We start from the raw sequence: 27,435 nt of genomic DNA, 5'->3' as shown, positions 1-27,435 counted from the left end.
TGTCACCCCCTGAAGGTGGTATTGCACGGAATTGTACGAGATCGGAATTGCAGACGATTTTTTTCCCCTACAGCCCCGATTATGGAAGCTTGTCACATCCGATCTGGTATGCCAACACCATCTTAACTAACATGACTGCTACTAGTTATTTATATAAATAGATCTGATGATGAACTGCAGCCAAATCACCTTTTCTCCTTTTTCTCCTCTCCAATTTCTCTCTATTTCGTCGTAAAATTTCCCCTTTCGAGGAGTAAGAATAAGGATAAGGATTTACTTCGAGCTGGACCAAAGCTTCTCCGTAATTTCTGAGCGAGAATGTCGGATGGTTTCCCACCTGAAGAATCAATACTCCACTGATCGATCTACAGACACCGGTTTTTTTTACAGATCGAAATTAAATATCCACAATGAGTTCGTGGCTTAAAGTTGCAGAAGGTATTGATTTTAGTTTCTCGTTTTGATATTTTCAGTCGTTCTGATTATCTTTCGACATGCATTTTTGGCTTCTGACGAGTTTAAATTATCGTAATTTGCTGCAATTGGTGGTTTGAATTGAAAATCTGTTATATTATTCCTTTATTCCCTTGAAATTTAAATTATATTGAGATTCATGGTTGGGGGAGGAGTAATGTGAACCAAAAATGTCTATGCCACGGGTTGAGTCACTCCATAAAACCAATGGGGATCAGTTACTAGACAAAATTGTTACTAGTGAAGCTTCTAGTAAGAAGAATCTATTGTTTCTTAGCTTAATTTATGTCTTGCTAACACCTTTGCGTATCATTGGCAATCTGTACCATTAGACATTAGTTGTAATCGCAAATGGTTCTTACACACTGATCGAGCAGATTTCCAATTGTTACTGCATGAACAGAAGGAATATTGTCCTACAATTCAAAATCAGCAACCTGAATTTTTATCAGAGTAAAAGTTGACAGTAGACAGAGAGAGAGAGGCAGCCTGGACACAGGTAATAGCTAAATATTCTTAATGTAGCATATAGGAATTTCGAACTAGAACTTATTCAAAAAAAGTTGTTTTATGATGGGACTTAGGTTTTCTTCACCCATGGTTTGATTAGGATGGGGAAGGGTATTTTGAAAACGTAATATTGTTATTATGTGTATCGTTCTCAATTGATTGGGGTCTTTTTTATTTTTATTTTATGTAGAAGGTAATTTTCTAACCCTAATAAAAAGGAGAACATAATAGAACCTGCTGCTTATAAGCAGAAAATTGGGGACTGATACATGAAATTGAGAATAAATATGATTTAAAAGAGGAAACAAAATGGAGGAATATGGGATAGCAATTGAGATATCTAAGAATTGACAAAAATGAACTCAGATATGGGAGTAAGGAGAAATCGAAATTCAGAAAACAGGTGATCAGAATTCTGAAATCTCTGGAATTAATGAACCTGAACCCTATAAATTCTGGAACTCTAGTAGAGTTGTCTAGAGGTTCAGAACTTATAACAAAATTCTATAAAAAGATCCATCTAATAAACCCAGAAAGTCATTGGGGTGCCATTTAATCAAGTCAGATTTGTGAAATTCACAAATTTTGGAACAAATCTAGTCTCAAAATAGAAAGATATGGATATGAGCATATCACTAATGTGCTTAAAACGGAATATCCTATGGTTGGTTTGAGGATCCAGAGAACTGACCTGTTGTTGTGGAACAAACCCACCTTAGAAGCATTTTAAGTCCACAACAGTTGTAAAAAACTTTATCCACACAATCGTGGGCCCAGTTGAGCTTGATAAATCGATTTATGCATTTAGTAGACCCTCCTTAAAACCTCTTATGTTACAAATCAAACTTTAAAAACATCTTAAAAATGTTAAAGCTACCCTCAAGATTTGGAACTCTTCCTCCTTTGGCAACATCTCCTCTCCTCCCAGGCCTCTGATTGCAGATTCATGTCAACTTCCATCCAAGCTAGTCTCCAAATTGACCTCCAATACCCCCTCCTCATCTCTGATGAGCAGTCCACTTCTCTTGAGCTCTCCTCCCCTATTGCCTAGGGAGAAAGCTTTCTCAAGAAGAAATTGTGGATCAAATGGCTCAAGCTTGGTAACCCCAACTCTGCTCACTTCCACAGATCCCTCGAGGCTAGAACCAATCTTAACTCCATTCCCATGCTTATTGCTAGAGACGGGTCCCTTCTCCATAACCCTAATGTCATCAAAGTTGAAGCCTCGAGATACTTCTCCGATCTATTCAGTCCACCCCCCTCTCCTATTGCCCCTATTGCCCCTACCCCCCCCCCACCTTGCTCAATAGCTTCATCTCCCACCATCTCCTTGCCTCTCTCGAACTATCCCATCTGAGAATGAGATCTCTACTGCGGTCCTCTCTCTCAAAGCAAATTAAGCCACTGGCCTTGATGGTTTCAACAAGGTGTTTTCACCTCTTGGTGGGACATTATCAAGTGGATCTCTTTAAGGCTATCTACGGCTTCTTCTTCACTTCTTCTCAAATCCATGGGATAAACCACACTTTTTTGTGTCTTATTTCCAAAAAATTAAGGAGCCTCTTCTATAACAGATTTCAAGCCGATTTCCCTTAATCTCCTCTACAAAATCATTTCTAAGATTCTTACTAATAGGATCCAACTCATGGTTGACTCCCTTGTCAGCCCCAACTAGTCTGCCTTCATTGGAGGCAAAAGCCTTGTTGATAACATCATTGTCTGTCAGGAAATTATTGGAGGGTTTGATAGATAATCTCACTCTCCTACTTTCCTTATGAAAATCGACATCCATAAAGCTTTTGACTACATTAAATGGGACTTCTTTATCCCAAGTTCTCCGTGAGATGTCCCCCCCCCCCCCCATCTTTATCAACTTGATCCACTCATGCATCTTTGCTCCATGCTTCTTTGTTCTTATCAATGGTAGCCCTGCAGGATTCTTCCCCTCCTCCGCTAGTATTTGCCAAGTTGCCCCCCTCTCCCCATCCTCTTTTCCCTTGCCTTGGAAATCCTTTTTCGTTCCATCCAACCTTCCACCGACCTTTACCTCATCTCCCCTCTCCCCAAATGTAAAGCCCTGCAGGATTCTTCCCCTCCTCTGCTGGTATTCGCCAAGGTTGCGCCCCTCTCCCCTTCCTCCTCCCTTGCCATGGAAATCCTTTCTCGTTCCATCCAATCTTCCACCAACCTTTACCTCAGCTCCCCTCTCCCCAAATGTAAAGCCCTCAAGCTCATCCACCTGCCTTTGTAGATGATCTCATTGTCTTCTCTAAGGCCGATCCTCTCTCCATTCAAACTATCATTTCCTCCCTTTACCTCTTTGAAACCTTTCTGCTCTCCGTACCAACTTCTTCAAATCCCATCCCTTCTTGGCTAGGGTCTCCGATTCCTTTTTAAAAAGGGCATTCCTCCTTGGTCTTTTGGCTTCTCCTTGGGCTCCCTTCTTGTCAAATTCTTTGGTCTTTCTCTCATCTTTTCCAGGCTCACTGCCCATCACTATACTTCTATGCTTGATCTCATTCGTAAAAAGCTCCAGCTCTAGAAAGGTAAGTTCCTATCCTATGTCAGCCGCCTGATGCTCATTAGATCCGTTCTCCAATCATATTACATATATTGGTCTGGAGTTTTTGAGCTCCCCCAATCCACCAGCAAAGCCGTGGAAACCCTTATGTGCACCTTCCTCTGGAAAGGGGTTAACTTGGCCAGATTCCTCCACCCCCTTAGCTGGTCCACCCTCCTCTACAGAGAAAGAAGAAGGGAATAAAAGTGATGGATTGGAGAGAAAACCCTCCACACTGATCTGATATATTAATTAGTTTATATCCTGTAATGACAATAATACCCTCACATAATAGAGTACTGATCAAGTACTCTTCACAACATGATCCAGTACATCATACCAATATGATTTGGTACAGCTCTATTAACAATGTAATGATCCAGTACTTCTCAACAACATTTTTTTATGCATGCATATTGACGGTAGTTTCTCAGAAGTGTTTGTTGTTCTGATTAAATCTTGGACAAGGATCGGCTTAGGTACTTGTTTGACTCTAAATCAACTTACTTTTCTTGAATCAGACTTGTTAGAAGTTGTAGATCGGAGAGCAAAGTCGGTTGTTGGTGAGTTGTCTGAGGAGCAGTCTGACTCACAACCATCAGGTATAGGTCTTGATATGTCTCTTAGTACATTTTTATATCTGCTAACTCCTTTGAGCTTGTACTTGTGCTCATATTGTCTTAGCTTGGGTTTTCTAGAATCATAATTCCTTATATCCTTGTTTCTCTTTTGGCATTTAATAAGCATCCAATGGACGGGGATCTCAAGCTAGGAAGACAAAATCAAGGAAGAAGGTCTTTGTTTGGCATTATTTCTTACCTATTTTATCATGCTCAACAATTATCATGTGTCAAACACCTTGGCTTATGTTACAAAAATCTTACGGACTGAGAAAATTAATTATTTTGCAGGCTCAAAAGATACTTTCCTCTAATGAACCTATTAAAACAAGGGATACAGCGCATGACCAACCTAGCATACAAGAATTGGTGTCTAATGTGTCAAATGATCATGAGAAGGAGGTTTTGCCATCTGAAAATGTTGGGACCATGTCTACTAGTTCAACTGCCCAGACCAGCAAACAGCTGCAACTAGATGTTAATAAAGACAACGCTCCATCAGGCATATCATTACCTGAGACACCCCCAAATGGTGAGGGAAAACATGAAGCTAATCATATGATTGAAGTTCCATCTACATTTACTGATGTAGAACCTGTCACTTCATCTACAAGTGGTGAGCTTGCTGTTGAGAATAAATCTGAGGGGCATGAAGATTCCTCTTCGGTTCTGTCGACAGCCTCTGGAGTTGAGGCTCTTGATAGAGATCTTGCAGCTGATAGTGGCCAAACTATTAGGTTGCCTGATGAAGATATTCCAGTAAAAATTGATCAAGAGAAATCTGAACCTGAAACTGTGGAGACACACAGCAACATTGATACACAAATGAAAGATGTAGATGTCAAAGAACTTGTTTCCGAGCCAAAGAAGCAACAGGAGCATAAAAGTGATAGTTCTCCAATCAAAGTGCAAGACCAACTTGACGAGGTAAAGTATGAATTGTAATGAAAAATTGTTAGATCAGTTTACTGACCTTAGACTTTGTAGCTTTTACATGCTTTGATTTTAGATGCTACCTTGACTAGCCCCTTTAGTTGATTGGCAGGCTCAAGGACTGCTCAAAAGTGCAATTTCAACTGGTCAGTCAAAAGAGGCCAGGTTAGCCAGGGTAAGATATTGTTTCATCATGGTGACCTTAAACACTATTTTCTGCTTCTCCATTTGGTCTTAGTTAAAGTGTAATCTCCACTCTAGAAAGAAGCATTAGCATCAATCTTGTCTCCCCGGGGCCCCAGGGCTGAGGGGGTTCTTGAGGACCAACTTATATTCCATCCAGCAATTGACAATTCATGCAATGTTTTAGTTGGAAATTTTGGAGGATCTGCACAGTTGGTTCATCTCTGTGGTTACTGAGATATAGTTCCTAATAAAACTGCTGTACAACAAAAAAACATTTTTGAAATTAGTGACAGTAAAAAATCTCCAGTTGTCTAAATTTATTTCAAGTCCTAGTACATAGATGTTGCTCTACTACTCTAAGACATAGTCCTCAGGATTTCAAATGATTGTACATTCCAGATGAATTAATAATATTAGTCTGACATCAAATTTTATTTTAATTTTTAAAATGGATACTGAATGTTTCCAATTTAGATATCTTTACAGGTTGTGTTTTCTACACACTGAGTGTGTAATTAATTTCTGTTCTTCCACTATTCAGGTTTGTGCTGGACTCTCATCCCGCCTTCAAGAATATAAATCTGAAAATGCACAACTGGAGGAACTTCTCATTACAGAGGTTTTATTTTCACTTTGTAGATCTGGTGAAATCTTAATTTACTTATATTGGACCAAAGTATATTTATTCTTTAAAGAAACTGTGATTATGAGTTCAATTGCTACCTTAACAGAGAGAACGTAGTAGCTCATATGAGGCTCAGATCAGGCAGCTACATCAAGAGCTGTCCATATCCAAGGTGGAAGTGACTAGAGTTGAATCGAATATTGCTGAAGCTCTGGCTGCAAAAAATTCAGAAATTGAAGCCCTTGTCAATTCCATGGAAGCATTTAAGAAACAAGCTGCTGTTTCTGAAGGAAAGCTGGCTTCTCTGCAGGTATCTTTCTTATGTTGTTAATCTCAGCCCTATGCTCAAGGATTAAAGTATTGGTATCGGTCACTATATCAGTTGGCTATTAAGATATGTATCGGAGGGTATCGTACTATATCGGAGATGCACGAAGATATGCTAAAGAATGCATAGGCAAGGTTTAAAGTATCTTCGATATGATACCTCTAATACGTATCTTAAATTTAGCTGACCGATAAACCAATACCGATACTTTAATCCCTGCTATGCTCCCTTAATTGGTGAATGACTCTTCATATTTCGTATGCTATTAGGCTTCTTTGTGGGTATACTTCTCATATTGTTAATCACGGCCCTATGTTCCCTTAATTGGTGAATGACTTCATATTCCGTATGCTATTAGTTGATATAATTAGAGTCAATTTTAAGTCCCGAATGTGTTATATGGGCCATAAGCCAAGTATTTTGGGGTTTTCTATTGTAAAAGGTCAATTCTATAAGCCCAAGTATGAGGGATGGAGTCCTATACAAGATTGGGTCTTAATTTCTAATTTCTATTTTTAGTTTTCTAGATGATTTTAGTTTAGATTGGGATCCATGTTGAGTTACTAATTTGGATTTTTTTTTGGGGGGGGCGGTTTAAAGAACCATTGAATCTGGATTTAGAAACTGTTGAGAAAATGTTGAGAGGATCAATGACTTTCTAACATTTGACACTAACCCTCTTTATTTATAATAATGGAGAGAATGTTCTAGAATATTACAAGAACCATTAAACCTCTTAGAACCTAATGACTTGTTTGGATTCTAACAACATCCCTAAAACCCATTATTACAACACTCCCTCTCAAGTTGGTGCATAGATATCACATATGCCCAACTTGTAGATAGTAGAGTGAAACCATCTTACGACTAAGACTTTTGGTAAATACATCAGCCAAATGTTCACTACTGGTAACAAAAGACAGTGATAAGACCCATATCCAGCTTCTCTTTGATGAAGTGTCGATCGATCTCCACATGCTTGGTTCGATCGTGTTGGACAAGGTTGTGAGCAATGTCGATGTAACATGGTTACTACCAACAAAGTGCCATAACCAGTGGTAGACTTGCGGTCCCAATAGATCCTCTCCTTCCCTCGAGGTTTGTTTTCTCTCACCTTATTCCTTCTTCATTCTTCTTCCTTATTTTATTTCTTTCCTGTTGTTTTCTTTATTCCCTCTTTATCTATGAATACTAGTTCTAAAGATAGAGGTGATTCAGCAAGAGGGGACTTGATCTCTCTTGTAACTTGTCCTTACCACTCAAACTCTCAGGGATCTAAACCCCCTCCCTAAGGTGACTGTCTGCAGAACTTGAACCCAATAGAGTCTCCCTGTCATAGTTGCCAAGGTGACTAGGTGACCCAAGGCGTTGATGGGCGCTTTGGCGACAAGGCACCCACCTAGGCTGTTTTGCTCATGCAGATTTCAATAACTCAGATCTTGTCTCTGGTATATTATTTGAGATCACTACCAGTTGATCTTAAGAGCATTTTGGATAGGATCATAACCCTAAAGTTTCAATTTGGTTGGTGATCATAGGAGAGATATCTCCTTCTTAACAGGTACTGTTCCTCCGCCCCTTCTTCCTATCTTGAGGTTGAAGAAGGTCACTTCTTTGTTTTAAAGGCTGAGTTTAAGTTATTTGCAAGTAAACCCCTACATTCTTAAGTTTGTATTATTCCCTTCTTAAGTTAACTTCCAGAATCTGCCTCCCTCTAAAATTAATTTCTGGCATGGTCCACAATCTAATATCTTACTTTTAAGAGATTTACTTGTCTCTATAATTACAAAATTGCCAATACCGTTATTTAATTTATTTTTCATTTAGTGGGCCCATAGCGATATGAACCAGATTTTTTCAAACCCTAGATTGCATCATCCATTCTTATCTTATTCATCACAAAGTAGACCAATTTGTGGCAGTTTGGATTCTGAAGATCCTAGCTATGCCTAAAGGACCCCGAAACTATATTATCGCTAGTCTAGTTGTAAGCTGGCTTTCTGGAAGAGGTGAACTTGCTAAAGTGCTTGATGTAGATGCACATTATGGAAGGAAATATGAGAGGAAGAAGGGTCCAGCCTTTGTCGTCCAGCTAAGAAGCCAGCCAAACCCCTACTTGATCCACCTAAGTGGCTAAGTACAAATAATGGCCAATTGGGCCCATTCGCTAAAGGGAATAATTAGTAGTTGTTTTTAATTAATTAGTGGGCCATTGGCCTATTGATTGAGTAAGTGGTATGTCGAGTCCAAATTGTCTTAGGACTCTATTTGTTTTCCACATAGGTTTATTATTCTTAGTCAAATTTTGAATTCCTAATTGTAGTAGGAGTGTATAGTCCTATTGAGAAACTAGCTCCTAGTTGAAGTAGGAGTGTCTAGTCCTATTGGGAAACTAGCTCCTAGTAGTAGTTTGATTGTTATTCTGCCCTATATAAATAGAGGAGCATATGTACTCATAATTTCATATTTGAATAAAGAATAATTGCAGTCAATTGCTTAGAACAACTAGGATAGCTGTGGGTGAGAAGCCCGGGCCGAGACAGCTGCTCCTCCCCCACTTTTCCCTTTGTTTTTTCTTGTCTAAAGCTTTCTATTTTATCCTAAAGTTACTGCTGTTGAAGTATACGACTGTTGTGAGTAATCAAAAGTTCAGATCTGTCCAAGTTATAAACCAAAATTGATTCTTTATCCTGAAGCCTGCAATTATTTCTCCTAGGTCAGAAAATCAAGAAAGCTTGTAACTTCACAACCAGCCGTTAGAATCCTCTCAACTTTAGGGGTTTTTGTACCCTCCCTAGGAACTATCTACGTCAAAGAGTGCAGCTCAATCGAATTCCTACAGACCTGGCCTCACCTCTCTCTCTCCAGCTCTATAGCAGGTCTTTCTCTCTCCTATCGGGTTGGGTTTTGAGCTGGTTTTGCTCCTACATTGGTATTGTATCATTGGGGTTTTATTTGATGGTCTTATTTCTTTGTTTACTACTCTTATTTGTATTGTTTGGGGTTATAAACTGTTGGGGTAGTTTCTTGTAATCTACTCCTGCATTAGTGCTCTAACAATTGAAAATAACATCCTAAAGAAGCAATAACTCGTCACCACATGGTAATAATATGAAGACTTCCACAGCCAGGAATATGATCCTGGAAACGCCTTTTGGCCTGGTTTAGGCTGAAGTTGGCTTGATCATGGACATAGGCTTATTTATAGGTTTTGTTCCAGATTGTGCCCATTTTTTGGATCTTCTGTTGCAGGTTTGAGACCTGCCAATTGAGTGCCACTTTTATTGCCCATTGACATTTTTGAACAGTATGCGTCATGCCTTAAGCCCCAGGAAGCTCATTGACTACAAAATTCTGAAAATGGTGTCATTAGGAGTTAGGATACACTCTTTTAGGATTTAGGGCTTTGTTTGATTTAAACCCCTGGCGAAACCAAACTATTTCACCAAATTTTTGTCCAATTTCAACTCATGGGAAAACCAAAATATTATGCCAAATCTTGCCAATCTGGCTCATAATTTTGAACCTATCGAATTTTAAAACAAGAGATATTGCCTAAGGGGTTTATCTTCTTTTGGCCATTTCTGATGTGACCTATTTATGGGTTTTAGAGTTTCTTTTACCAGGCCTATTGATTTAGAAATTATGTCTTTCATAAAGATCTGATCTAGATGGGACCTTTAGAATGGAGAGAAAAAACCGTAACAAGTCAATTCAATTTGCAATTTTTACTCCCCGCACCCCCCCCCCCCCCCCCCCCCCCCCCCTTCTCTCTCTCTATCTTATGTATCTGGTGAGCATCCCCCTTCAAAAACTAAACCTCAATAATTTTTGTACAAAGGAAATCCTGTAAAAGCTCCTAACTTGTTTTGCTTACTTGTACAAGCCCCTGGCTTGGACTTTCTAAGACATTTATGAATTTGATGATGGTCTCTTCATGTTTCTAATCAGGCAGACTTAGATTATGTTATGAGGAACCGGGAACTTACAGAGACACGAATGATACAGGTATGTTGGTTATATATCTGTTGCTCAATTAAAATAGATTATTTAATCTTTCTGGGTCTTCATATGGGTTCCTAGGATTTGTTGTTGGTGTATGGAGTGGAGGTCTTTGGTTGTGTTGTGGTGGCAGAAGTGTTTTTTAGTTTCTTGGTGGTTGGCAATTTGTAATTTGGGCTCTCTCTTATTCTTCTTTTTCTATTTGGTAAACTTTGTTTCCTACCATGGAAGGGAAAAAAAGAGGAAATTCTGATATTGGAGCTTGTGTACATTCACTAGGCTTTAAGGGAGGAGGTTTCTTCTGCAGAACGGAGGGCAGAAGAAGAGCGTGCAGCACATAATGCCACCAAAAAGGTTAATCACTGAATATGTCTAAATACTTGTTTATGGTTTTTATCTCGCTGCTCTGTAATAGTGTGTTTAATGGACAGGCTGCTATGGAAAGAGAAGTAGAATTAGAACATAGAGCTGTTGAGGCATCAACGGCCCTTGCAAGGATCCAGGTACTGTAAGGACCCATGATGTTGATCAGATGCCTAAAAATAGTTAAGAAGGTGTACTCTCTTTATACATTGTGTTTATATTTTGAACTTTCTGGTCTTTGCTTGGAACTTTATATAAATGCTGGTGAATTGTCCAAGCTGTCGGCAGTTACCTCTCAATGTGATGATTCTCCCAAAAATAGGCCTATTGTTTCCTCATGGGATCTCCCCCTCTCGTTCTAAAGAGCGTGTGGTGCTGTAATTTTGTTTTTGTTTGTATATTCTTGTATTTCCCCTCAGGGCCCCTGTTTCTTCTTCTTTGGTAATGAATTATTATTCACCCCAAAAAAGAAAAAAATGCTGGTGAATTGTCTACTGAAAGAATGACAAGTCAACTGAATAGGCTACAAATTTTTTACTTTTGAAAAGGAGTCCTTTTTTTATTTATTATTGTATAAATTTGCAGCCAAATTCATATCATGTATGGCCATCTTATGGGCATACCAGTGCACGAGGTTCTCACAACTGTGGGGTCCAGGGAGGGTCATAATGTATTTAGCCTTACCCCTGCCTTGCAGAGAGGCTGTTTCCCAACTTGAACTCGCGACCACTAGGTCGCAATGGAGCAACTTTTCCATTATGCCGAGGTCCACCATCTTGTGGCCATCTTATCAATGAACCAAAATTCACCATACAGCTTTTTTTTTTTTTTCCGCAGGAATATATTTCTATTGCCAAATGCATTCTCATGTCTATATTTGGTTATTGTGTCACTATCTATAGTTTAGAAATCTTGACAGGGGAAAGTTTCCTACTTCAATGTTTGGTATTTTTCTTTTTCTGCGGTTGCATGTGTCCTCAGCACATCAGCATAATCATCAGAAATCAAATGTTGTGATGGAAATAAATATAATAACGACAAATCATCAACCAATTTTATTCATGATATTAAGAAAATATGCCACATAAGGATTGTTAAAATGATGAGCTTTGAATTAGAAAGCCTGTTTATGTTCATTGTTCATGGTGAAACAAGTTGAATTATGACTATATTAGTCAATATATTGTTGCCAGTACTGACACTGCCTAAGCCTCTGAGGTTCACAAACCCATCATCCTCGGGACAACAATTTATCATCACTCATCACTCATCACTAGCTACGGACTTCTGAATTTCTCATCTTAGCATCTCTATCCCTTGGGCACATTTGATATGTCATAGAGGGTGTCTAGTGTAAGGCATGCATGGCAAACATGGTGTTGTCTGTAGAAAAATATAATAGTACAATACATGGAAAACGGCTAGCTACAGGCATACAACAAAGTATTTTGTAAAATGAACACAGATGATCTACTAACTCTTTTCCCTCGCAAACTTGTCCACTATGAGACAATCTTGGTCCATTGAGATGAAATATTCACTGAAGTTCCAAGCATTTTTGCACGTCTAATCAGATGTATGACTCTCCAAGGGCATCTGTCACTAACCCTGAACTAAGCAGCCACCAAATTTGAATCACCATCTACAATGAAGCAATGAAAACCTAATGAAGGGTACAACTAGAGCCCAAGCTCCAAAGATAATAGTCCTTAATTCTTCTCTATAATGCAGGCCTGGTCCAAAAAGTGATCCTATTTTGATAGCTATGGGGTGTGGGCTCTTAATTCCTTGGGTTTTAATTGTAATGGGCCAAATTATAAGGCCTAAAAATGGAAGTTTAAAGAGGTGTACCAAATTAGTATTTTAATGAGGAAGTTAGTATTAGTAGTGAGGCCCATTAGCTATTAGTTAAAAAACTATTTTATTTTAAATTTTATTGATAGTTGTCTCTTGAAAGTGGGGCCAGATCCCATAGCAAGTTAGGTTAGGTAGTCTTCTATTGTTTTTAGAAGTCTTATTTATTTATTTCCGGTTATTACTTGGCAGGAAGCATACATTGATTAGAATTCTAGCTTCTGATTTTTATTTAAAGAGTGTAAACTCCCATAGTCAATTATATAATAGAATTCAAATTTTTTTTTTTTTATTTTTTTTTTATTTTTTTTTTATTTTAAATTAGAGATTGTTCTCTCTTCTCTCTGCTCTCCTCATCCCCTCCCCCGATCATGCAAAATCTCTTCTTCTTCTTCTCTTCTTCTTTTTTTTTTTTTTTTTTTTTTGCGTTTTTGAGTGTAGACCATAGGCGATACTAGAAAATGACTATCTCACTCAAAATCTTGATCTCACTGAGATTTCTGTTCATTTCTCGGTTTCAACTCGACTATACCATGTCACATTATGTTTTAAACCCCATTTCGATGAGATTTCTCGTTTTTCTTGCTAGATCTTGCCTGCCTTGCTTGAATCACTCTACTATGAAGAAAACACCCCACAAAACTTTGTTCTTTTGGTGCTTTTTCTTGCCAAATCTCACCTATCCCTACAATCTTCTTAGCTTCATTTCTGGCAACATTATGCGTCCTTTTATCTTCTACCTCTTTAGCTTCGTTTCTTGAAACATTGTACTTTTTTTTCTTTTGGATGAATAAAACATTACCAAGAAGAAGAGAAAAGGGGGGGGGGATATACAGGCCCCCTAAGGGGAAAAGAGAGAAGAAAGATCACAAAGAAAAAAAATAAGGCCGCAAACCCATTAGGGGGGAGAGGATGGAAAGGGGAAGGCCCCAGGACACATCAATGAGCTTGTTCCTTGGGGAGTCCCTTGCCGGGTGGTTGGGAAGCAAATTGAGCTTGGAGCTAACATCACAAAAGAATGAATTCCAAATCTTATCAAAAGAGTGGGAGTTGGAAGTCCGTCTTTGGAGGTTCTGCTCCATCCTGGTTGATGACCAAGTAAAATGCGAGCTTTTCGACAATGTCACAAATAGAGGTCCCAGCAAAGGTCATGTCAATCCAAATCCACTCTCTATGAAGGAGCAGGATACTTCTCCTACCAAGCTAGTAGCTATTAAGGACACATTTCCAGATAGTTGAAAAAAGGGGCAACTGAAGAAAAGATGGTCCGAGTCTTTAATCCCATTTTAGGAAAGACAATAGGCTGGGGAAACTTGGATGTGGCGGTAGAGAAGAAAGGATTGGGTATGGAGGCAACTAGAGAGGGCTCTCTAAGCGGTGAAGTTGTGGCAAGGAATATGGCGAGGAATGTGGCCTTTGAACCAAACAATCTTATGCGAGGGGGAGGGAAGATTGTGAGACTGGACAAAGTTCCAAGGTGAGGAGCTGAAAATGCCAAAGGTAGAAGGGATCTAGATCACTTTATCACCTTTGACACGATGCCTGGGAGGAAGAGGAGGCATAGACGACCGTGTGAGGAGGGGGAGAGTGGATGGGGAACCAAGCGTCATTGGAGATGATAGAGGCAACAAGAGAGTCTCTTGCTAATCCAGAGGAATAAGCATATTGGGCACCCACCACAAAGAGAAATCCTAAGGGGTGCCAGTTGTCGAGCCATAGGGAGGTGGCATTACCGTCAACAATGGAGGAACGGACGGTTATAAAGGGCAATGGGGCGAAGACTAAGGATTTTGTGCCAAACCCAGGAGTCGTCATGGAGGGGGGGCTATAGTTCAAAGGTAGTCTTACCGGAGGAGAGAGGAATAAACCCAGTAGACCCAGATATTGCTTTGCTTGGAGACAAGCTTCTAGATAAGCTTAAGGATCCCAGCCGAGTTAACATCCTGGATTTTATGCAGATTGTAGGCCGAGACCCCCTTCTTAAGGAGGGATGTAAAAGGAGGGCCAACTAATGGGGTGAACAAATTTAGTAGAATCAAGACTTTTCCAAAGGAAGGTTCACATGAGGGATTTCGTAGTCTTGATGACGGATTGGGGAAGCCCTAAGACCCCAGACCAATAGATGGAAGAAGATTGGAGAACGGATCTGATGAACTCAAGGAGATCTATATAGGACAGGAGCTTGCCTTTCCAAACTTGGAGCCTTTTACGGATAAGGTCAAGCATAGGGGTGCAATGGTGGGAGGTGAGCCAAGCAAGGACAAGGGGAAGACCAAGGTATTTAACAGGGAGTGAGCCCAGGGTGAACCTCGTCAAATCAAGAATGGTGGATTTTAGGGGATCAGAGACTCCAAAGAAAAATGATGGGATTTGAGGAGGTTAACAAGAAGGCCAAAAAGATAGGTCTTCGAAGAGATGAAGGGAAGATGTGATGGATTAGACTGGACGAGGGGTTTGCTTTGGAGAAAATCATAATATCGTCAACAAAGGCAAGGTGGGTAAGCTTAAGGGTTTTGCATTTGGGGAGGGGGGAGATTAGGTGGAGGGTAGTGGCATATTGGATGGATCGGGAGAGGACTTCGAGGGTAAAGGAGAAGAGGAAGGGGGAGAGGGGAAGCCTTGGCCGATTCCAACAAAGGAAGGGAGGAATCCTGCAAGGCTACCATTCGCTAGGACAGAGAAGCCGGGGGATGCAAGCATGGATCCAATTGATGAAGATTGGAAAAAAGGGCATACCATGAAGCACCCTAGATATGAAGTCCCAACAGATGGAGTCAAAAGCCTTATGGATGTCAATCTTGAGGAGGGCAGTAGGGGAATGGGATTCTGTCACAGTCTCTAACAATCTCATGGCAGATGATGATATTGTCAAACTTCTACTAGCAATGAAGGCAGATTGGTTAGGGTTGACAAGTGAATCAACAAACGCTGAATCTTATTAGCAAGGATTTTGGCAATGAATTTGTAGAGAAGGTTGCAAAGGAAAACCGCCCTAAACGCAGTCATGGAGGAGGATCCCTCTTTATTGGGGATGAGACATAGGAAAGTGTGATTTATACTTCAAATCTGGTAGGGGTGAAGAAGAAACTATGGGTGGCTTTGAAGAGATCATCCTTAATAAGGCTCCAACAAGAGGAGAAGAAGCCCATGTTGAATCTCATAAGAACTGGGGCTTTGTTTGCTTTATGGGAGAGGAGTGAGGATGGCAACAATGATTTCCTCATCGGACGGGAGAGCTTGGAGGGGCACAAGGAGATTGGGAGGAATAAATTTGTTAAGGAGATCGGAGGGGATAAGGGGGTTCGGAGAGGAGGGAGGGATATGGAAGAGCTTAGAGAAATAACTAGAAGCTTCAGCTTTGATGGCATCTGGACTGAGGAGAGTGGAGCCATCACGAGCAAGGAGCATGAGAATGGAGTTGAAATTGTTTCTAGATTTTTGAGGCGGCAGTAGAAATATGCAGAATTAGAGTCTCCAAGCTCTTACCATTTAACTCGGGTTTCTACTTGAGGAAGCTTTCTTCCCGAGCAAGAAGGGAGGAGAGCTCAAGGGAAGAAGCATGATATTCCGCAGCAAAGAGGGGATTGAGGATAATTGCAACCTAGCTTGGATGGAAACCAGCATACCCCTACTCCCTGTAGTCGAGACTCGAGAGGAGATGTTTCCAAAAGTGGAAGAGTTCTAGAGCTTGAGAGCTGATTTGACATTCTTTGGCTTTCTAATGAAGGCAATAAGAGGGTGGAGAAAGCTTGGATAGGCATGTTCCAAGCCTCTTTGACAGTTTAGAGGAAGGCAGGATGAGGAACCCACATATCATAGGATTTAAAAGGCTTGGGACCAAAGGAGATATAGTGCTAGACAACAAGGGAGATGGGACTGTGATAGGAAATAACCGGAAGGCCAAAGGTGGCATGAGAGGAGGGAAAAAAGAAAAAGCAAGCCAGGCTTCATTGACCAAGACTTTGTCAAGCTTGCAAGCAATCCTGTTAGAGCCGCTTCTTCTGTTGTGCCAGGAAAACTTTATCCCGGATCATCTGAGATCCTGCATGTTGATGTCCTCAAGGCACTCATTAAAGACATCAACAGAGGAAGAATTAATGGGAGAGGCGCCTAGCTTTTCATGTGTTGCTGTAACCATGTCGAAATCTCCACCCAGACCCCAAGGGAGAGGGCCAGTCTGGGGGGCAAGGGAACAGATCTTGTCCAAAAGCTGGGTACTGTCAGAGGCCCGATTGAGACCATAGATCACAATGAAGGCTAAGGAGAGAGAGAAGGGATCAAAATGATGAAGTAGATACCTTGTGATCTGTTAATTACTCTCTAATATCAGATTCTGTCATTACAGTAGTATATTAGAACTATCTTCTCTGTCAGTAGATGATATTGTTCTGTTTGCTGGAATTTCTATTCTTCATATTCTGTTAAGGCCTTTGCTTAACTGTCATATATATACCCTGGCCTGTTCTGCAGTTAGGATTCACATAAAAATCTTAAGGTTTGTACTGAAATCTGACTGCATCACTCTATTCCAAAGATAATAGTCCTTAACTTTTCTCTAATTGAATCTGGTATGATTATTAGGCTTAAGTGCATCAAAGTAACTCCCCCCAATATGACCCCCCGACCAAAGATGATAGTCCAATGATCTACTTTGAAACCGATATACCAATTGGTCTCCATTTTACCAAAATACTTGTAAATCACCAAGACATGCTGTGCATAGGTTCCATAATGGGTTTTCATCAATATTGAGCTTTGGGAAGCTAGGTGGAAGCTGCTATTGATGCTGGACAGAAAGAGAAAGGGGTATAGGTTCAGAAATTCCTCTAATTTAATGACATGCCTCAAAATGTATCTAAGGTTCATGTCCATCAACCAATCCTGACCATTTTTTTTTTTTTTTGTTTTGATGTCTAAAGTCCCATTTGCTTTTGTTTATTGACATAGACCTAATACAATTATCTCTCAATAATGCAGTATCATAGCAACAATGTTTATTTTCCTTTTCTTTGAACACCATGGAGAAGTCAGAGCTATAAAATGCTATTAGCATCTATTATTTCCTTTGCAATCTTTGACAAGAGCCTCATTATTCAGAGAACAGTGGATGAGAGGACGGCAAGGGCTGCAGAACTAGAGAGGAAGTTGGTATTGCTTGAGGTATGGTAGAATATTTGTGTATTGCAAATGAGATGGAGTTGTTTCCCATTTCTAAAATGAGCATGCTATCTTAATCTCTTCAGATTAAGCATCATTACATTTTATCAGGTTGAATGTGCATCACTGAATCAAGAGCTGCAAGATATGGAAGCTCGTGCTCGCCGTGAACAAAAAAGGTCTCCTGAAGAGGCAAATCAAGCACTGCAGGTAGAAAGCATATGCCTGTAGTTTGTTGGATTGTGAACCATTTGCAGAGGCTAAATATTTGATTCCTAGTTTGTTGGATTGTGAACCATTTTCAGAGGCTAAATATTTGATTCCTTCATTGCATTGTTTGAAGTGATCAATACTCAAGATAATGCAATTCCCTTAGCTCCACCGTCTTCATGAAAGTATTGCTTTTAGATTGGCAAGTGGAATACTATTAAACTACTAAAATATCTTTCTGATGATTAGACGGTGATTAAAGCTTGAGGTTTAAACAAATGCATTTACTGTTTTCTGCTTTAATATTTCAAGAAAAAACACAGTACCTCAGTTAAAAGAAAGCTTGCAAGTTCAATGACAGGATCTTTCTCTTACCAAAAAACTTTCTACTCTCTAGTTTTGTGAACTTCACTGATGGGAGCAGTTAGTGCTTACCAAAGAAATTCCTTGTTAAGACTACAGTATTTAAGTTTTTTCTACCACTTGTTTAAAACGTACATTCAAGTTCTAATAACTTTAAAGCTTCTATGTTCAGATATTTACTTTATATTTTCAAATTTAAAGATACAGGCATGGCAAGAAGAAGTTGAGCGTGCACGCCAAGGACAAAGAGATGCAGAGAGCAAACTTTTTTCATTGGAGGCAAGTGTCTTTTGGTTATTACTTGACAAATAATGTCAATAATTGAGGACTTCTATTGTATATTGCTGTCCAATGTTTTTAAGATCTCAGAATCAGACCAAATGTTTGACATAATGATTGATGGTGCAGTGGTTTGACCATCTTGTATGAAAGTCAGAATGTGATATATGATTTTATTGTAGGCTTTCCAACTCCCAGTTGACTCAGCTGTCACTCACATGAGAACTAAAGTGTTATAAATAACTCTTCTATGTCAAAATGCTTGATTTGATTGGCTCACTTTGACTTCCCCAGAATCACTTTACTCAACTGAATTTTCCATACCTCCAGGAAATTTTAGGAAAGTTAAAGTAGATGATTCCCCTTAATAATTCTTTGTATACATTTCTATCCTACTGAATCTTGCATACCTCAAAGAAAAGTTAAAAAAATGTTCAACTAGATGAAGCCCCTAATTCTTTGTATAATGTATACATTTCTATCCTATTGTTTTTAGGAGGTGCTCATTTGTATTGCTAGGAATAAGTTACGAAGAGTTTCAAGATCCTTATCCCCCGCACCCCATTTTCATCTACAATGAACCAACTAAAAGTATATACTGCAACCAACGAATGGTAAAATTTAGCAGTTGTTTACCAACTAAAAAGTATATACTGTTTGGAAAGTTCTATGTTATGACCAGAGGATCCTAAAAAATCCAACTTTTCATTAGTATTTGGATTTGGGACAATCCAAAAGTCGAAACAAGTAGTAATGTTTGACATTCAAGAGTAGTGGAGTAGCTGCCCGCTCTGCTGTGGCTTTCATATATTTTTTGTTAGTTCCTTGTTCTAGTTTTCTGAATGGGCAACAATTTGGTAGCTTAGTCCATTTTGTATGGCATTTAGAGGCAATCTGTTCAAAATTGAGGTATTCTGTTACTTCCGTCTCGTTTGACATACATCATGATTTCTGAATCCAATTTATGCGTGCTTAGTTTCTTCATTGTTATTTTTGGCAGGCTGAAGTTCAAAAAATGAGAGTGGAAATGGCAGGCATGAAAAGGGATGCTGAGCATTATTCCCGGCAGGTCAGAAGCTTCTGCTTTGTGTTCGTTTTACTCTTTTTAGTCATAGATAATGCTCCCTTAAGTTTCAAGATGATTCACCACATTTAGACACCAACCTTCTTTTCAACTTTCATATTTTTGTCATCTTATTGAAACAAGGTTACGTAGGTCAAAGCATGAAGAAGAAGAGGACAAGGAAAAAAAATTACTGTTCACATGAACAGTGATATGGCTCCATTTTGGTAGCTATTTGGTTGATCTTGATGGGTATTATAATTGTTGCTACTTCTTTGGTTTAAGTTTCTATTTTCGGAAGTTTTTTGTCTTTAGTCAAACCTTGGACAGCAAGACAAAGAGGATCGATTTGTTTCCTGATTAGTTCTATTTCTTCTTGTCAAGCAAATGTTTAAGTTGAGTTTAGGAAAGTCTTTCCTTTTTTTAAAAGCTTCCCTTTTGTAAGGCTTTGGCTTAGCCTACTTAAAGCCCACCATTGTAAGCTTTGACTCAAGTTTGAGTTAATAAAGTTGAAGTGTTTCTTCATGGCTGAGAGAATCAATTGAGTGGGTGAGATACCTAGAACTTTGAGAGAGAGAGGCCCAAGGGGGAGGTGAGGCCTAGTCTATTTTCTGTTTTATTTTCTGATTTGTTACTTGGATCTGAGATTTATTGATCTGTTTAGGATCCTGCCTGGGGCCAGGTCATTCATGATCCAACCCTACATTATTTGGTATTAGAACCTCACAGAAGATGGAGCCGGAAGTTACTTACTTTACTGGACGGAGAGCTCCCTGTGAATTCCTTGATTGGTTAGATTCTATGGAGGAACATATTGTCTACTACAACTTGACAAAGGCGCTGAAGCTTCGATTTGTTTATTCCCGATTTACTGGTCGTGCTAGAGAATGGTGGAGAGTCCATGAAGAGCAGCTTCGAGATAGAAGACTGGAACCTAGGACTTGGGAAGAGAGAAGCTCGAGTTGGAGAATCAATACCTACTTGAATATATCCAATGAAAGCTCTTCCTTTGGCAAGATTCCCACCAAATAGCATTTAAATTTGAAGAGTGCCTGAAACAATTATTAGACTGCATGACCGTCCTTGTGCAACAATTTGAAGCTAAATTTGCTTCTCTCTATCCTCCACCTCCATGGGATGCTACCGTGGCAGCTGTTGAAGTTTTGAAGATGGAACAACAACAAAAGAAGAAACCTCCAATCAAAGAACCAGAACCTAAAATTAAAGTTAATGTTGAAGAAGTTCCAGTAATTTTTGTCGTCGAGGTAGAGCTAGTCCTTGATGTTCCTATTATTGAGTAATGCGGATCAGGGTTCGAAACCGGAATCGGATCGCTTATGGGCCCGTTTAAATAATCAAGACCCAAATAGAAGAGGTAACGGCCATCTTGTAATTAAATGGAATGGCACAACTATAAATAAAATAGAATCTGTATGGGAGTGGCAGAATTGTAATTATGAGGAACTTCACTTTAAGAGAAGAGACAAAGAAGGGGAGTGGGACGGACACCCCACTCTAAATCTAATAAGAAATAAAATAAAATTTGAATCTCCCTACTAACTTGATGGACACCCCACTCTAAATTAAAGGAAATATAATCAAATTACAAAATTAACCCGAAGTATTCCTTCCCCCAACTGTATCACTGAGACTCATACAGAAGAATTCGAAAGCAACAAGGTTGCAACGATAGACAATGAGGTCGAGACCAAGGAACTTGGTACTATAACAACTGTGATTATTGTGAACAGCCAAAAAGAAAATCCTAAGGGGCTTGAGATTGAAGGTTTGGGGGTCAAGGACACAATGGAAGAAGATTATGTGGATGTGGTATGATATTGGAGTTGATCACATAGAGTACGTGATCCTACCTGAATTTTTCAAGGAACGAGAGCCACAACTCCAAGACTTCATTCCTAGATTCAAGGGGTTGCCGGAGTTTTTCTATGGACTCAAGCAGGACAACCATCACGTGAAGTTTTTCTATGGACTCAAGCATGGCAACCATTAGGTGAAGTTGAATGTCCAAAACTCAAGGTCGAGTTTTTTTAAAGAATGGGCAAGTTAATGTAGATCAAAGCATGAAGAAGAAGAGGATGATCGTCACTCCAAGTTCTGTGCTTGCCTTGAGGATTTGGAGAGTTATGTACACTTCCTAAAGTCAATACCGATGAGAGGTGGCTAAGGACAAAAATATTCTGCATGTGATGCATGTCAGGCAGAAAATTTGCAATGTCATCATCGATAGTGGGAGAATATGGTCTCAAAGAAGATGGTGGAGAAGCTAAACATCAAGTGCAAAAAAGAACCCCCCACACCCGTAGTTAAATCCAATAGGCTTCTGGTTACAGTTCTCAGCCGTAGGCTTCTGCAATCCCCCGAGTATTTGATCTCAAACCATTGGAAGAGGTCTATTTTTCCTTTCTATGGATGGGAACCCATTCCAGTGGCTTGAGCAATAACCAATGGCAAAAACTCCAAAAAAGGAATAGAAAAGAAACACCCACAGTTTCAAATTTTGGTCTTGTTGCTGTTTTCTCAGGGTCCTACTTCAAGTCGTATTTCTAGTTCTACTCTATTTTAAGATCAAATATGATTTTCTGTTTCGGATTAGTATCATTATATTATTGTTGAAATCTATTGGTGTTTTGATGCAATTTTGATTAGATTTTAGCCCATTAAGGTCTGTTATCGGTAGTCAATTCTGGAATACTGTTTTTAAGAATCCAATTCCTAATTAGATATTCTTATAACTTCATATCAGACCATCAGATGAGACTCATTTTTTGAGGAATTATTCTAGAATAAGAAAGTGGCCTTCGACCAGAATTTTGTTCCCATCTGAGTTGTTGATTGTTACTTATTGGATTTCTTCTAAATCTGGGTTTTTCCCCCTTCACCGCAATTCTGTTTTTCAACTGAGTTTTTAAACCTAATCCCTGAGGCTTCTAAATGACTAAAAACCCTATCAGTTTCTGTTGTGCCTAAAGAGGGAACTGCATGTTCTTGAGAATTAGCAAGTCAAGAGGATTTTATTCTTTGAAACATTGTAGCTTACACATAGGAAAAGAGGCTGGCAAAGCTAAATAGCATTATAATTCAGGGAACTAATTCTTCATTTGGTAGACTAGTCTGATTTTGTTCCTTGGAAATATAGTTCCCCACCCCTCCGTTATGGCTGCCTTCAGGCCAACATTGATTTCTATATTTATCATGTGGTTTAATCTAATAAAAGTTGTTTTATTGCAAAAAATGGGATGGGTTTTGTGTTGTTTATCTATTTTTGCTATTTTGGGATGCTTTTTGCTGAAGCAAAATATTGTTCTTTTCGATCCTAAGATTGCTTCCTCATTGTTGTGGGAATCATTTACGATGAGTCACTTGTAAGAATCAAAGAAGTGTTTCCTAGAAGGCTAGAAGATCAACTAAAGAAAATTATAAGATACCAAGTGTAGTCAACACCTCCCCCCCCCCCCTCTCTTTCTTGGAAGAGTCCTCAGCTCTTTTGGCTTTAATTGTTTTTCCTTTTGGTAATTTGACTTATTTATCATTAGCAAAGTTCATTTGCATTAAGCTAACACTCAGGATGAAATGTATCAAACCATCTATTATTGGTAAACCAGCATTATAAATCAATTTTTAAACTTTTCTTGCAAATGAAAAAGATAAGCATTTTTTTCGGCAGCCAATACTAATATATTTGGTATAAATCCTGGCCCACGTATTCAATATACATGTCCTTTCATGTTTAAAAATGACAGATGAGTGTAATGAATACCGTCTCCCACTGATCTTTTGACCCGCCGCAATTGGGGTTTCCATTATAATATATAGGAGCACATGTAAAACTATATTTATTGGATTCTTATTTCTTGCCAATGATTTTCCAGGAGCATATGGAGCTTGAGAAAAGATACCGTGAACTAACTGATCTATTGGTATGTCAGATTTGGGATTTCTTCACTAATTCAGAAAGAACTGTTATTATTGATAAGTTATGTTGAATCCTCACTCCGTACGATTGGAAAACTATGATCCAGTACTACAAGCAAACACAACTTGAAACCATGGCTAGTGAAAAGGCTGCAGCAGAGTTCCAATTGGAGAAAGAAATAAAGCGTCTTCATGAAGCACAGGTATATCTTTGCCTGGTGAAGGTTGCTGCTTAACTCATCTTATTCATTTTTGCCAGTGTTTGTATCCTTGTTACCTTTAGTGCCCTGTTATCTTGCATATAGAATTCACCATTTCACTCAAACAGGTTGAAGCAGAAAGAAGTAGGGTTTCCCGCCGTGCATCATCAACTTGGGAAGAAGATACTGACTTGAAAGCACTTGAGTATGTTAAGTTTTCTCATGTCAGATTTGCATTTGTTTCCATCCTTCCTCCAAAGTTTAGGATAATTGATGCAGATAAATCACATAATGGACTTATTTTAGTGGAAATACGTCTTGAGGTGGATCATATATGTATGGTCCTTTAGTTCAAAGGGTTTTCTTTGAAATAGGCCACTTTGATGGACCTAAAAATGGGTAGGAGGAATAAATATAGGATTGGGTAGAAGGTAGGGATACAAGATATACTTCCTTATTTGAGCTTGAGTGATTTATTTCATTATTTATTTATTTTTATTTTTATTTCCTTTGTTAAGGATTGGATAGAATCTTGTATGAATAGAACTCCTATTCCTACTTTGGATAGAGTTTTGATCATGAGGGACACCTATTCTATCTAGTTAGTTAAGATCGATAGAGTTTTATTCTTGTGGGACACTGATTCCAGCTTTAGCAGAAGGATGTTTCTTATGTGTACTCCACATTCATTTTCTTTCCTATTGTAAGCATACTTCAGTTTCTATTTAAATAATGTAAATGGAGCCCTCCATAATTTTTACAATGAATGAAACCTTTGCTTCCTCAAGTTCTATGGTGATTCAGAATACTGTTGTGGGTGATCCAACAGGCCCTGTTTTGGTGATTCAATAGGTTGATTTGGTGGTGATTCCAGCCTAGGCCTTGAGTGGTGATTCCCGGGTCATATCCTTCTCTTCTTATCTTCTCTATTTTCTGATTTTATTCAAGTTACAGGTCAGTACCATCCCTACACATACTTTAATCTCCCTATCTGTTAGTTCTGTTTGCCTTCTATTAATCTGTTAATCACCCCGCAGTGGCGAGAGCCTCGTGCAGTGTGTTCGCCCTTTATACATCCATAACTCCATCCTTAGTTCTATTTTTTATGCTTCTGTTTTGATTCAATACCAGATCTTCCCTTTGATTTCTGAAAATCATTCCTCCAGAAGGGTCTTGAAAAATCTCAGTTTGCTACTGTTTTCCCTAATTTAATTTCAGATTTCTGTTCTGTTTATCACTACTCAGTTTCTGCTGCTGACAATGCTTCATTCTTTATATGATCAGTTGCTGTGTTAGTGTTCTTCCAATTCAGATATCGATTTCTGGTTCTTGAAGCTTCCCATCATTTAGGATTTATCAGGAGCTACTAATACAGCCCTTGGTTTGGTCCTAAATTTTTATATGTTAATCTTTCAATTGAATAGTACCTTCAACCAGATTTCTGGCCAAATCTAAATGGTCGATTTGTTGATACTTAATTTCTCTTGAATCTGGCTTTGATTCCCATCTCTGTGATTCTGGCTTATTGTTGGTTTTCCAAGACCTAGTGTTTGGATTAGAACCACATTAATATATTCAACTAAATGAGGTATCTTTTGTCTCACTTATTTAGTATACTATTTTAGGTAATCTAATCTATGATATGCTTTTAATTGCTGGGCTCCAAAACAATATGAATTTTTGTGTCTCAGTTATTTCATATACAATTCAGGCAGTTCATAACATGCTTTTAACTTCTGTGTAATTTCAAAATTAGTGAAATATATGAGTCTTATGATTTAGGTTGTGCATCTTAACCAAAGATTTTATGTCTATCAAAATTCCAAATTTTGCGGTGGTGAAGAGGCTGTTAGATACAAGTTTTTTGTGTAATGGAAGAGATTTTCACTCTGTAGACAAACATCAGAAGATGTATCTATGTTTTAGTGTTATCGCTCAGAGAAAAATATATCCTATCCCCCCTTTTTCTGGCAAGTATTGATCAATTTCTTCGTGGAATAATAAAACTACAGGCCTCTGCCCTTGTATCATCGACATATGGTTGGGGCAAGCATACAGGTGAGCTAAATCCCAATGCTTTTTCTTGACTTCCTTTTCTGATCTCATCAGCACTCTTTCTCCCATTCATCTTTGGTAATTTCATGTTAAAAATTGTTTCTTGTAGTTGCAAAAAGCAGCAAAACTCTTGGATTCAGGAGCTGTCCGTGCCACTAAATTTCTCTGGAGATACCCAGTTGCTCGAGTGATCCTACTCTTCTATCTTGTAAAAACTGACTACATTAATTTAATTGGCAATAATATAGTTGTAAAGATTTCTCTTATAGGAGATTTGGAAATGCTAATGACAAATGAACCTATTGGCAGGTTTTTGTACATCTCTTCCTTATGTATCTGCTTCATCGCCTTCAGGTATGTATTCGTGTCCGCAAATTTCATACAGGAGGCAGATCATAGAGAGATGTTGTGTTAAAAAAACACTTTCATCAATAGCTGAATGATACTGAATTCAGCTCCCAGTGATCACCTGATGCTCAAGAATCAATTTAGAGACATTCATATTCACAATAAATACATATATTGTCACTTACATTTCCTGTGGTTTTCTATCATATATTTTCAGTTGAATTTATTTACTCAAGCCTGTGTCTAGTTGGATGTAAAGTGAAGGGAAATGAAACTAAAACGAAAATATAATGAAAACTTTCTAATCATTACCAACAATGATAGTCTTAACTAATTCAAACACTAATTAAATGTAGTAATTTAAATTTATTTCAATTTCCAACCAAATTCCTCGGCTTTGGGTAGATATATATGATAGGGCAGAGGAGTATACTTAAAATTTTAAATTTTAAGTTAGAAAATTTCCATTTTCCTCTCAAAATTAACTTAACTTTTCCTCATTCTCTTTTCTTGTACCTAAACGGAGCCTAAGCTAAGGGGTTCGTGTCTAACTGAAAACTATGCTCAAATGTATTTTACTAAATGCATTCCCTTGCAACATGTCTATGAAATACTCAAAGCACTTCCACAGCGCTTGTAAGAATAATGCTTTTTATGTGGGCCACATGTGCATTGAATAGATATGATTCAAGATGTTAAATTGATATGTGTAGGCTTGATCAGTTTCAACCTTACATGCATATAATTCTAATAGTTCATGTATTGCATTGACAGTCACATACATATAGAGCTGACCTCCGATATGATATTCACATATCTCATGTCCAATTGATTACATTCAGCCAACTTGGATTTCCTGTGCAATCTGTAGGAACAAGCAGACAGTTTCAACCCTGGAGATGCGGAGTTTATGGGACTTAACAACCATACCTTGCCATGAGACTTCAGATTCTACTCGGTCAGAAGCAAGCATTTTGAAGTTACCTGCAAATTTTGCTAATTGCAAGTAGGGGCATACAACAACACTATTTTCTCCCTTTACTTACATTCCTCTTCTACTTCCAGCATATGTATTTTTTTCCCCAGGTGGTGGGGACTGTGTATTAATTCATTTTCTAGTAGTATATATTAAAAATTTGAGGCTGGTGTCCAAATGATTAAAGGAACGAAGCATGGATATCTGTGTCAATGTAAGTACAGATTCATATTTTCGAAAATCAATTGGATTGATTTATTTCCTCAGAACTATCTCCCATGATGTGTCATGCGTTCTAAAATGAATAGTGTTTGTGTTTTGAAAATGGGGTAACCATCACTTGCTCTATATTGATGAATATGACTTAACCCTCACAAATTTGCTAACAAACTTATT

General features: G+C 38.6%; 1 protein-coding gene across 1 annotated transcript; it reads left to right on the top strand.

Moving 5' to 3' along the window:
- Positions 1-72: 72 nt before the first annotated feature.
- On the top strand, positions 73-27,308 carry LOC122065982 (golgin candidate 1-like). The gene is made up of 21 exons (XM_042629816.1): positions 73-438; positions 4,066-4,146; positions 4,289-4,338; positions 4,456-5,091; positions 5,210-5,272; positions 5,825-5,902; positions 6,015-6,218; positions 10,188-10,244; positions 10,518-10,592; positions 10,670-10,741; positions 17,553-17,615; positions 17,724-17,822; positions 18,387-18,464; positions 19,465-19,533; positions 23,418-23,465; positions 23,568-23,663; positions 23,789-23,865; positions 25,673-25,718; positions 25,825-25,923; positions 26,025-26,069; positions 26,935-27,308. The coding sequence occupies exons 1-21, from the start codon at positions 411-413 to the stop codon at positions 27,001-27,003; spliced, it is 2,133 nt and encodes a 710-aa protein (XP_042485750.1). The 5' UTR covers positions 73-410; the 3' UTR covers positions 27,004-27,308.
- Positions 27,309-27,435: the final 127 nt, after the last annotated feature.

The sequence above is a fragment of the Macadamia integrifolia genome, chromosome 2, assembly GCF_013358625.1.
Source record: "Macadamia integrifolia cultivar HAES 741 chromosome 2, SCU_Mint_v3, whole genome shotgun sequence".
Lineage (NCBI taxonomy): Eukaryota > Viridiplantae > Streptophyta > Magnoliopsida > Proteales > Proteaceae > Macadamia > Macadamia integrifolia.
Note: the sequence above shows the minus strand (reverse complement) of the source record. Positions and strands in the feature narration are given on the sequence as shown.